The sequence below is a fragment of the Embiotoca jacksoni genome, unplaced genomic scaffold (assembly GCF_022577435.1).
Source record: "Embiotoca jacksoni isolate LCO1_2020_lvr unplaced genomic scaffold, fEmbJac1.0.p SCAF_4, whole genome shotgun sequence".
NCBI lineage: Eukaryota > Metazoa > Chordata > Actinopteri > Embiotocidae > Embiotoca > Embiotoca jacksoni.
The window spans coordinates 13,294,571-13,304,835 of NW_027185392.1; the positions used below are offsets into that span (position 1 = coordinate 13,294,571).

The following is a 10,265-nucleotide window of genomic DNA, read 5'->3' on the forward strand; positions in this document are numbered from 1 at the left end:
TGAAGTAGGTACTCTCTCTACAAATCATAATCATTCTCTATCCCTGTGTATTTTTTAGTATCCTATACATACATTGATATGTATTTACTGTTGTGTTTGCAGGGGACTTCAGTCTGCTCAGAGAGTCCCAGAGACCAGGAGTGGCTGGACCACCTCAACCACATCCTTCAACAGAAGGTCAGGCTCACCCACCTGCAGTACAGATCACATGTTACTCATTCCCATTGAGAGAGAGCCAAGAGGTACTTTCTCAAATCAAGTAAAAGTGTATAAATAACATACACTTGATTTGTTTTACCAAAGATTTTAATTACCTTTGGAAAATCAAGTCATTCTTAAAAGTGTTCAAAAAACATTCACTTGTTTTATTTTACCTAAGATTTTAATAACCCATGCAATTTGCTTTATATACAGTAAGTAAAAAGCGTAATTGGTTGTCACTGCATTAATAGAACTGGTCATTAGGGGGTCTCCTCCCTCCTCAGTGCCACAGAGAAAGCAGACATGGCAGAAATGCTAATTGCTATTCCGGTCTAATAAAAGTGACAACACTGCTTGAATTTTTTTTTTATCACATAGAAAATTATAGACTTTTCCAAAAGGAGTTAAATTGTTCTTTAACTGCACGTTATTTTGTTGAAAGATTTTTGATTTTAAGCTGTGTACCAATTTGTTCAAAGAACTTATTATTTTGTGATATATTTCATTTTTTCCTACTTTGAGTATTTTCCATTTTAATAGCGATTTATCAAGGTGCAAGTCCACTTGTCTCTTAGAGAGCATGGGAGAAGACAATCTGATTGCTTAATTTCAGGTGATGCCCAAAGCACACCATTAGGAGACTAAGTACACTCCCTTTGAACCATGCACCTTACTTTATACTGGTAAATTATACTAGTATGAGTGGATTCAATAATTCACTAAATGCACTTGCACCATGCGCTACAGACAGTGTGCTGAGATTGTTAAACAACAGCCCAAAGTGTTTGCATTTCCATAATTGTTAGCCTAATGTGGCAGACATACTGCTTTGTCAGTCCTCAGAACGGGAAAAATGTTGGCACCAGTTTTACCCAAATACCGTAAATTGAGGATGAATTTTAGTTCCCAATCCAATGATCCTGCTCCGGGCTCAAAGAAGAAGAAAAAAAAATAATGATGTAAAAGATAAAACAAAGAAAAGCATACTACATCCTCACTGTGTGTTGGAGTCTTTGTGTGCACACAGCCACTCATCTGTGAGTGCTCTACTGGAGCTTTGCTCGAGTGCTGTCAACGTCTGCTCGCTGTGATATGTGTATGATTGAGAGTGTCGAGTATGTGTGTGTGTCTTGTCTGTGTTCTTGTCAGCGGCTGCCGCAGGCACTCATGCGTCGCCTCCGCACCACGACACACACCAGACACTGTTCTCTTGTTCCCCAGATCTTCTTCTGACCTTTCCACCTTCCTCTCCCCCTCCCACACTAACACACGCACAAGCACACTCACAACACTCTACTGAATCCATGTTTTTCCCTTCTAGCTGGACAGCTCTCAGTCCCCCCTCTGTCTCTCTCTGCCATCCTCCACTGTCCCGCATTCCTCTCTCTCTCTCTCTCTCTCTCTCTCTCTCTCTCTCTCTTTCTTTCTTTCTTTCTTTCTTTCTTTCTTTCTCTCTCGCTCTCTCTCGCTCTCTCTCTCTTTCCTTCCCTCCCGCTCTCTCTCTGGCTCAGACCCCGAGGCAGCTTGTTAGTGGGGAACTAAATATTGATTTGGCGGGCCTGTCGATGCCGGGAGAATGAGCTAGTGTCCACCAGAGACCTCGGCACCGGCAGCCTGCTATCGACGTTTTCCGTGGGCAGAACGGGTGGTGGAGGGGGGGGGGGGGCTGGAGCTGGTGTGCAGAGTGGAGGAGGAGAAGAGCGGAGTATGACAAGGCTGAGACTCGCCCCCAGGTCCCTGTGGGGACCGCTGGGACCACCGCAGTCATCCCCCTTCACTGAAACAGACTTTTTCTATCCCCTTTCAAGTCCATCTTGTTCTGTTTTTTGTTGATTTATTTATTTATATGTTTTTTCCTCTCTTCTCTATCTTGCAGTTTCCTTTCAGTGTCTGGTTTTTAAAAGCAGATTTTCATATCAAGTGGACACCAAGCTTTTCTGTTCTGTCTTTTTTCTGGGGGTTAGGGGGCAATCTTGCATACCAAGATATCATAAGAAAAGATGCTTTTAGTGCCTGTTAGTTGGTTAATTAAGTAGATCTCCTAATTTTCAGTTTTTAAGGCAGCTCAGATAATGTGCTTACACAATGCGCAGGCTGATGCTGAGAACCTTAGTGAGCACATACACTTCGAGATCTCTCTTACTGTACCCTCTTGGTTTCTCGACTCTCTGTCATAGTTTATGAAAGGCTCACCAAGCAGAACATCTGCGAAGTGGAATAGCCTGGCCTGTCACCCTGCCTGTGACACTAATAACACACTCCCCTAATAGTGATATGATCTCACCCGGAGCTGCACTTCTTCGGATAAAAAGACACAGAGACTGAAATAGACCCAGTGAAAGGAAAGATGAGAGAGATCCATGTCCTTAACTGGCTGGCTGTCACTGAAAGAGGATGAGGATTTGTCCATCTTTATGTCTGGGTATGTGTACATATTCGTGTGTGCATGTGCACACTCACGACAGCCTCATCTTGTCACTGTCAGTGCCTAATAGAGCTGCCAGTGGGACAGCACTTTATTATCTCAGTGGCCCTGTCAATAGCAAAGCCATCACTCACTGCGTGTCTGTGTGTATGTGCGTTTGCGGATGTGAAAGAGCTCAAGAGAAGTATCTATGTGTGTATCTGTGTCTCGGTGTGTGGGCCATTGTTCGCAATCACTGTCATACGATGCCACATGTCAACATAACAAGAAAGAGAGACATCCGCAACACGCAAGCAAACTGTGTTTCAGACACAGAGGTGTGTGTGTGTGTGTGTGTATGTGTGTGTGTGTGTGTGTGTGTGTGTGTGTGTGTGCGCGTGCTCCGTTAGCGCTCCCTTCACGCCAAAGAAGTGCCATAGATTTCTGAAGCCCCCTCACCGCTGCCCCACATGTCCACTCAAAACGAAATGAAACATTGCATTCATTTCCTCATCTCTCACCTCCACCGGTGAGTTAATGAAATCAAACCCTATGCCTCTCAGTAGAGAGCCACCATAGGCAGCGCTACATAGCCAGGATCAAGGGACGATGCTATCTAATAATCATGAGCAGGCCAGGGGGTGCACTGTATGGCTCCACCGCAACCTACCATGAATACGGCCAGCAGTGAAGATGGAGTGTCCATGTGGGCAATGGGGTCCAGGCACCAGCCCGGGGAAGCATTGATTTAATTGCCTTTGGTTTATTTGTGGAGTCCTAATTATTGACTGGAGGTAGAATTTAATGGGCCAAGTCTTTATGAAGACAGGGAAATGACTGGCTTCTGCTGCTGGCCAATAATGAACAGGAGGAGTATGTACATGCAAGCGTGTGCACATGCACGCAAACACACACGTTCCCTCCAGATCATTTTTCAGACTCATTTTGTACACATACACACCTATCTCAGGCCTCATGACAGCATAATAACATTTAAAAAGTCATTGACTCTGTTGATTTCTTTATGAGAGGACAGTGGTTTGGTTTACTGGTATGGGGTGGCGCTGAGGGCCTGCTAATATTTACCTCACAATCACACCCGGGGGAGACGTACAAGCATCACTTCTTATCAGCCTCCAAGCTATAACAAGCGGGTGAACATTACATTAAGACAGTGGTAGAGACAGGCCAGACCAATCTGGACTGGACTTGTTATAAAACATCAAAGGCGTTTATGGATGGTCTCCAGGGCTGAAATAATCCTGTAATTTTAAACCCTCATCAAACTTTGCTGTACAATGCTACACTGCTACAATGGTAAATGGTGTAAAGTAGCAGGCTTTGTTTGTGTCACTTCTTGTCACTGTTTCATGGTACTTCCATGAAACATTGTATCATTAGCTCTTAGTTTTAAACATATCAATGGCTCCATCGCCGCTCAATGCTAATGCATTGAGAAACTTTTCCATTGTTGTCGGTGCTGTGGGGGTGAGGGGTAGTGCGTTGCGTTGTGTGGCTCATTATGCCTCTATAATGACAAGGAACAGCTTTGAGTCCCACTCTTCTCTCTGAAGGAAAGTGACTCTAATTAAGCCTCATTTAATGATTGCACTAATTAAATCAGCCACTCTTTTTTTTCTCCACAGTAAATGTGTTTGTATGTGCGTGTAGGGGACTTGAGCCGAGCCTTTGTACTGTAAATATGTCACTGGAACAGTGGTGGGGATTCCCAAGAGAAGACCACTGTTAGAGTTGTTGTTAATATCAGCGTGCACCGTGACTTCTTATATATAATATTCAGCTTGCTTTTCCAATAAATAGAAACTGCAGATGCAACTTGTTGGTGGTGCTCTTTAGCCATTTCAGGGTTGAGGGGAATCACAGGCGAGCTCCAGTATTTCACATAGCAGATTTCAGGAGATTTCATTGGTTGTGGTTGACAAGACAGGTGAACAGTCTTTGTATTATTCTTGAGGTATGTTTCTATTTTGGAGCTTAAGTTTACTGCCAGTCTGATTGCACCCAAGGGTTGTACTCTGGAACGCAGTGGACTCTTTGAGTTAACACGGAAAGAGAATTAATGATAAAAGTGGACATTTCCTAACTGAATATATGGCTAGATGCGTTGAATTCCCTTATGCCACTGAACAAACATTGAAAGGCAATAAATCTTAGCACTTTTTTTTGTCTAGGATGTGACGGTTTGCTGCCAGCGCAGCCACTCTTGGTGACTCTAACTGCCTTCCACTACATTACCTCGGCCAATGAGCCATACCATTAAGTTGTTATGCTCTTGATTGCTGAATTCTACCTAAAGGTTGCATCTCTTTTGTATGGATATCACCTTTCTATATTTATACCCCAATCATGCCTGAATCACCTCATTTTCACACCTAATGAGTAGGAACCTAAAACAAAGACCCGGTGCTTTCCTGTGTTTAATCTAGGGTGTATTTAGGTCAGATCCCTAACAAATGCATGTTGCGCACTGAAATGATGTTTCCAAACAACGTATCAAGAAAAGGAGAGATTTTTAATTACAGTATTTGTGGCCCCAAGTGTCCAATTCCCTTTCATATCAGTCTCTAGTGGCCTAAAGGGGAGAAAAGAGAGGGATCTGCTGTGCTGCAGGCGTAGGTAATTACGAAGAAGAGCAAGAGAATAGGCTTGTCGGTGCTTTAGTGATTTTCTTACCTGAGCCCCTCTTTGCAAATGTGACATATTCATTATTGGAGATAATCAAATGCAAGACTTTTTAGTGTGGTGCCTTTGTGCTTTTTTTAATCTATTTATCATGTTGTTGTTGTTGTTATTCCCCCGTTTGATAAATTTGATTTTCAAACAAAAGTGAGAGGATCAAAGATCAAAGAGCTGTTTTTCCCCTCTGTGATAAAACTACTGTAACTACCTCTCCCTCACCTTGACTAGTGGCCTAGATTGGAGATGACTCACTAGCCAGGGACAAAGATTTGTAACGGGTATCCTTTACCACTCTGAAAATAATCGCAATCAATTCTGACATTTTATTTTCCTCGTGTAGCACATCCTGGTTTATAACTGTTTAAAGACACAAACTATAAAAGTCAATGATGTTACAGGTATACAGGTACGCACTCCCATAATACTTTTGATGGACCAAAGTGTTGTTTTTATAGCAGAGTACTGCAGTTAATCAGCAACATCTACCTAATTATACATGTATATTACAGTTATATTGTGGTAACTAGAAACGGAAAAGAAACTTGCTGAGTGCATGCAGATGCCCCATCTTATATCTCTTTTAGCCTCTGCGACTTCCCCTCCCTCCTCACTTTTTCTCATTTAGATATCCAGCAGCCTGACACAATCTCTACAACTACTCACAAATTGGGCCCTCGGAAATAATTGTGCTAACCCGTTCCGAGGGAGAAGACAAAAGAGCCGGAATGATCGATCTTTTATGAAAAAGAAGTTCTTGTGTGTAATGCCACTACCAGACAATGGTCACTGGAGTGCTGTAACTTTGAGCTGCTCCTTGCCTTGAGGGGTGCCCCGGGCTATAGAATAGCAATGTCATTTAATTGGCTCATAAAAACACCTTTTGCTTGCAGCCCCTGTCGTTGCCTTCACACACACACACACATAGATGCACACACTCTTGTCAGTGTCAGTGGCTTTACACGTCAGTTCACTTCTGAAACATGTTCATGGAATCATACCTAGACAAAAGGTCTGCTCTGCAGGGCCTGTTGAATAGTAATGGATGGGAGTTAGCATTGCTTAATGCTACAGTAGCTATTTTAGTGTTGCCAAAGGGGACAGGGCCTCTTGCAAAACAGCGGTTGTGTTGCTTAGCGCTAGTGTTGGTGCGAGCTGGCTCTGCCAAAGGGGACAGGGGCCCAGCTAAATCAACTGTAGCATAACATTAGTGCCAGTTCTTAACACTACCTTAAGCAGCCCAGGGGATCCAGTAGAGCAGCTGCATAACGGCTTACCTCCAACCATCCTGCGGGGTATCAGTCCCCAGCCAATGTGGCAGTTAGATGAAAGGGAATGATAGTCCTGCTTGTCCCGTTTGTGAGCGTAAGCGTGTGCATGGCTGCTTGTGTTTCCCTGTGCCAGAATCTGTTGATGTAAGAAACAGGATCACAGGGAGGTGAATCAGAAAAAGAGGCATTTCATCAATTGTAATGGAATATTTGTCAACCAAGAGATCAAAAACTTGGTGACATACAGTATATCAACTCTAAATAATCTTTAGGAAGATGTCGATGCTGTCGTGTGGTTACTCGTACATTTATAGAATTAATATAGACAGGTGCACCTGTGTTTTAGTTGACTGGCTCTGAGCACTGTTGCTCAAAGCTTCAGTTTTCTTCATTGTGATTATAGGCTGGACAACCTGTACACATTAACGGTTGCTCTGAAGGGCGGACCAATCAGCAACCGGTGTCGGTGGTAGAGTGTGATGACGTTAAAGTTAAACATTTTGTTTCTAAATGAAGTTTAGAAACAAAATACCTGGTCAATATCGATAACGGCTGCTCCAATAGTTTCAAAAATGAACCCAAGTTCTATGTCGAGTAGGATATAATGACCGCAAACTATTCCCTATGGAGCATACCCTTAATATTCACACAGTGAATCTGAGTTTAGTAACACCAGGCTAGTGTTTTTGGGGTTGAGATACCAAGAACCGCAACATCCACTGGTTCGGGTTCGAATAAGGAACTTTGTTGCATTTCTTCTGCTTATTGTCCCTCCGCTGTCTGTGACTTAGACTTCACATAAAAATACGTAAAAAATGAAGGAATGAAAAGTAGATTGAATTTGTTTCATAGTTTTAACATCTGTTTTAGGCTTAAATCTCACTCATGTTTGGTTTATCTAGATCATGTTTACCTGTTAGAGTTGTTTACCCATATTCCCATATCGGGACTTTTAATGATCCAGTCTCCCACTTTTCTGTCCCCATAGAGCCCTGTGTTGTGGCTGTGTCTCTATTTTAGTGGGTTTGTTTGCATAGTTAGTGGCTCTAAGTGCAATTAGCTGATTAGAAAATGTGTGTGTGCCTGTGTGAGTGTGTGCGGGAGACGGGGAGAGTGAGTTCTCCCTGGAGGGCAGAGGCAGAGGGAGATGTCTCAGCAGTTACTTCAGTGTAGTGGTTCTCTGAGGAATAGCGCCGTGTTTGATGCATCCAGTGCTGCTGGAACTGACTCCCCACTGCACACATGCACGAGTGCACACTCACAGACACACACACGTTAACACGTACTTCCTGGCACACACGGCCTTGTGTTCCCTGCTCCTGTTACCTTTAATGAAGAAGAGAAGGTGTCAAGGGGCAGGAGGACTGGGTGTGTGTGTGTGTGCGTGTGTGTGTGTGTGCGTGTGTGCGTGCGTGCGTGTGTGTGTGTGCGTGTGTGCGTGCGTGCGTGCGCGTGCGTGCGCGCGTGAGTGACTTTCTGAGGTTCTCACTCTCCAGGCTTATTGGAAATTGATAAATGATGGTTTCAAATCACATGACATTCCTGTTTCATGTCCTTAAAACATTTCAGCTGCAGACTTAATTACAGTATGTGTTGTAAGTTTGTGTTAATCATGATATCTTATACTCCCTGATGAATAGCTAGTTTGTTGAGGCACTTTCTTTTTTTCTGTGTATGGTTCAATCCCTTATGTCTTCACATTTACTTTAAAAGGTGAGAGATTATGATGTTAAAGTCATAATTTTTTTTGCTTTGTCTGTCCTCTTCTCATCTCATTCCGTGTGACTTGGGAAATTGCTCAGGGAAATAATTTGTAAAAGGCAGCACATACCTTGAGGGGAATATTTATGGGTGATCCAGTATGAATGTTTGCCTTTGATCAGGCGCCCTAATGACCATAAAATCCTTGTGTCGATTCAGAAGAAAAAATAAATTAGCCAGAACTTTAAGATGAGACCTGCGTCCTCTTTACTTTCACCTTTCCAGCGTTTCTATGACAACGACGAAGCAAACACGTAGAGGAAGTTCCCACATATTTAACCTTTGTTATCCTGTATGATTTAGTGGACGTCAGTTATCGTTCTCTTACTTTGCCAATAAAGATACAGTCCAGTAAAAACAAACAATACTGTACATTTCCCAGCGATCCTAATAATGCCTTGAGGTACATCTGCTAAAACGTGATTGACTTATCGGGAAAGCAGTGTGATTTCAGCCTCATTAAAACAAAGTCATTGTTGCAATTTTTCTGTGAAAAATATATTATTGTTTTTTCTTTTATGTCTCAAAGCGCTACTCATATGTCCATATGTATATTTAAAAAGTTTTTGGTTGCTTTCCTCCTGTACATATTGGACATGAAGAGATTTCTCTCTGGCACAATTTCAATGCAAGATTGGGGACAAAGGGGATCTTTCCACTGCCAGTAGGGGCAGAACAATAAACTACAGTGGACAAGAACTCTTTTTATGTACATATGGGCACGTGAACGTTTTGAAAAATGATTTACCATTTAGATTAATACTTTGAAATCGTGTATTATTACTGATCAAAAATGGAAGCTTGGAAAAAAAATGAGCTGTGAGATAGACTTCGCAAGTACTGCTGTGTAGCCAGCTTTGTCAAATTACTCAACAATGGATGGTCCCTCAGAAGTTTCACAAGTCCTCAGGCCCCATCTGGGGTTCTCTTGTTTCACAAAACAGCAAACGGGCGCTCTGAAAAGCTGCCAAGTGTCAAAAATCTGACTTTTTTTTTTTTAATAGTGGTGCATTTGTGTGTTTTCCTCATTTTCTCCCTTTCCCCTTCTACCACCACCCCCGCACCTTTTTTCTATCCTTCCCCTCCCCTGCAGATCCCCTCTGCCGGCCAGCTAATGGAGGCTGTGCGCGTGAAGATGAAGGAGAGGAAAGTGCTGACAGAAGAGCTGGCCACGCTCGCAACACCAGTCAGCGAAAAACCCTGACTCCCTGGGCTGAGGCTGGGAAAACTGTCATCCTCTTCTTTTTCTCCCTCCCTCCCCAGTTCCTACTCGGTGGGAGCTGGGCTGAGGCAAGCTGAGCCGGGGCAGCACAACCAATATTTGTGAGAAAAGCGCTGTCGACTCACTCTGGGCCACTGGCTCAACGCAGCACCCCGGCTTTTGTAAATGAGCCCTCGACATCTGTGTTAGCGCTCACTGCACTACGTCTATCAGGCAGGGCCCTTTAGTGCCAAGCTAATTTACAGTGCAGCCACTCTCCTCCACTCTCAATGCAGACCTGGGGTGATAAGGCAAATGCTTACGCTAATGTTTAAGTTACACCTTTTTTTCTTTTTTTTTTTTTAACTTTCTTTTACCTCTCCTCCTAATTTATTTGGCACCTCGAGGACCTTAGGGTGCAGGGACTTGACCTAGCGATGCCAAGTCGACACTTTAAGAAACTCCAATGCAGCACAGAGCAGAATATTCTCTAAGAGGTTACATCCACTTCTCAAGCTTAGAGTAGAGTGAAGCCGAGTCCTTTTTATGTTTTCAAATGCACTGGAAGTATTTAATTTTGAAGGATATAAACTTTATGGATGTATATGTATGTGCTTGTTATCGCTTCTACTCTTTGTTTTGTTTGTTTGTTCACAGGTAATAATGCTGAATATCAGTGGATTGTTTTACAAAGATTTCTTAATTTTAAAATAAAAATTTATTTGACTTA

General features: G+C 42.9%; 1 protein-coding gene across 1 annotated transcript in view; it reads left to right on the forward strand.

Annotated features, from left to right (window-relative positions):
* cntln (centlein, centrosomal protein) overlaps positions 1-10,265 on the forward strand; it is an 83,493-nt gene extending 73,228 nt beyond the window's left edge. The window contains exons 26-27 of the mRNA XM_069167201.1: positions 103-177; positions 9,428-10,265. Of these exons, the coding sequence (XP_069023302.1) occupies positions 103-177; positions 9,428-9,538 (186 nt within the window). The 3' untranslated portion in view covers positions 9,539-10,265. The remainder of the gene's footprint in view (positions 1-102; positions 178-9,427) is intronic.